The 1,866-nt window shown below is 42.4% G+C and overlaps 1 protein-coding gene across 1 annotated transcript; it reads right to left on the reverse strand.

Moving 5' to 3' along the window:
* Nucleotides 1-7: 7 nt before the first annotated feature.
* Nucleotides 8-1,855, reverse strand: LOC116379365 (atrial natriuretic peptide receptor 1-like). The gene is made up of 3 exons (XM_031841317.1): nucleotides 1,588-1,855; nucleotides 1,353-1,488; nucleotides 8-228 (listed from the first exon to the last, which is right to left on the reverse strand). The coding sequence occupies exons 1-3, from the start codon at nucleotides 1,708-1,710 to the stop codon at nucleotides 140-142; spliced, it is 348 nt and encodes a 115-aa protein (XP_031697177.1). The 5' UTR covers nucleotides 1,711-1,855; the 3' UTR covers nucleotides 8-139.
* Between the last annotated feature and the right edge of the window lie 11 nt (nucleotides 1,856-1,866).

Raw genomic sequence — 1,866 nt, forward strand, 5'->3', positions numbered from 1 at the left:
GATGACATTTTAGTGAAGTGATGACATTTTAGTAAAGTGATGACATTCTAGTAAAGTGAGGACAGATTGTCAATTAGTCTCTACACAAGAATAGAAGTAAAAACGTGTCAGTGAGTGAGTGAGTGAGTGAGTGACTTTCTCACCTGTAGATGAACACAGTCACGGTAACAATGATTACAAAGATGAAGCAGATCACTATGGCAACCATCTGATGCATTGTAACTGTACCTGGAGAGGATGGACGGACATCAGAAAGGTTTTTAGTTTACAGTATGACCCTCAAAAAATATAGTCATAAACAAATCCAACATACTTTTCTAGAAAATAATATTCCCACAATCCAAAATACTGGTCTTATATTCATAGTGACATGAATTAGAAAAAAGGAGGACGAGTGAAAGTCTCACATCCAGAGCAAAGAAGCTGATCTGAAGTCAGCTGATCCTTCTCTTTCTCTTTCCAGCTTGTCTGGTGGTTTTGTCTTTTATTATCTTTGAGCTCTTCTCACCAACATCACTGATCTCAGTAGAACCAGTGATGTTCTGGTTTCAGAGTTCTCCTCTCCTGGACCCTGAACCTCTCATGACAGTTGGTGATGTTCCCTGTCAGGATGCTTTCTGTTGCTCCTCTGGAAAAGTTAACAAGAACTTGTCACAGGACTCTAAACTTCTTAAGTTTCCTAAAGAAATACAGCTGTTCATGAGCTTCATTCACCAGGATGAAGACGAGTGATTCGATAATCGATTGAAATGAGGTTTCGTTTTGAACATTCAATGACAAAAGGATACTTGTATTTGTCCAAAGGAGACGACTCAGTGACCGGCTGAGACTTCATGAGCACAGCTGGAGAAACAATCTTCCAAACATTGTACTTCCCCACGAGTCATGTAGACCACGAACGCGTCGTTGACAGAGAAAATAGTTTGTTGACTGCAGAAGATTTAGAGCCCCCCCCCTGTTTGGTGATTTCAGTCGTGGTTGTTTTGCTCCACTTCAAAGTCCACATGGCTGTTTACGGAGAAGACGTGGACTTCATGGTGCATTCAGGGGAACTTCGTGAACTCTGAGAACCTCAAGCTGTTGTAAAGTTCCTCCTGCCATCTTCTTTTTGTTGTTCAACAGTTTTTTTCCAGTTTACTGGTAAAATAATTTGTTATTAAATATTTAATGAATCATTTAAATTTGACCGTATATTGTGGTTCATAGAAAAAGAAGAATTTAAGCATATTTTTGTCATAAAACAACGATCTGTTGATCTGAACCCCCAGTGAGGAAGGGGTCCAGTTGTTTGTTCCTCCTCCTCAGCTCCATTGATGTAGACAGTGAGTGTGTGTGTGTGTGTGTGTTCGTACGTGCGAGGCAGGCTGGTTGGTCGTTCTTGAAGCCACACTCTGGGACATCTGGCGGTGGAGAGCCATCTGGCCACTGGAAGCTCCGCCCACCCTGCATGATCAGCTGTTTCATGCTGCTGTTGTACACACACACCACCTGCGCACACACACACACACACACAAGTAACATATAAGCTCTAGTTTATCAGGTGTGTGATGACATCATGGCAATGACATCATGATTGAGGTGTTTTACCTGGAACTCTCCAGACTCGATGTTGATCGTGTCCCAAACAGCAAAGTCCATCTGTCTGTCCCCGAACTCGTCCATCTCCACCGGACCCATCACTCCTACAGACACACAACAGACACACAACATGATCACACATGTTCATCACGTTAACATGACCCATCACTACCACAGACACACAACACCTTCATACATCAGACCATCACTACTACAGACACACAACACCTTCATACATCAGACCATCACTACTACAGACACACAACACTTTCATACATCAGACCATCA

Source organism: Anarrhichthys ocellatus, unplaced genomic scaffold, assembly GCF_004355925.1.
Source record: "Anarrhichthys ocellatus isolate YVR2014 unplaced genomic scaffold, GSC_Weel_1.0 scaffold4190, whole genome shotgun sequence".
In the NCBI taxonomy this organism is placed as follows: domain Eukaryota; kingdom Metazoa; phylum Chordata; class Actinopteri; order Perciformes; family Anarhichadidae; genus Anarrhichthys; species Anarrhichthys ocellatus.

Bases quoted from the DNA above. Each gene is read 5' to 3' on its own strand.
- LOC116379365 (XM_031841317.1), bottom strand. From the start codon at position 1,710: ATGTTGTGTGTCTGTTGTGTGTCTGTAGGAGTGATGGGTCCGGTGGAG. The intron at 1,489-1,587 runs GTAAAACACCTC...GTGTGTGCGCAG, and splicing joins TCGAGTCTGGAGAGTTCCAG to GTGGTGTGTGTGTACAACAG. The intron at 229-1,352 runs GTACGAACACAC...CATCCTCTCCAG, and splicing joins CCAACCAGCCTGCCTCGCAC to GTACAGTTACAATGCATCAG.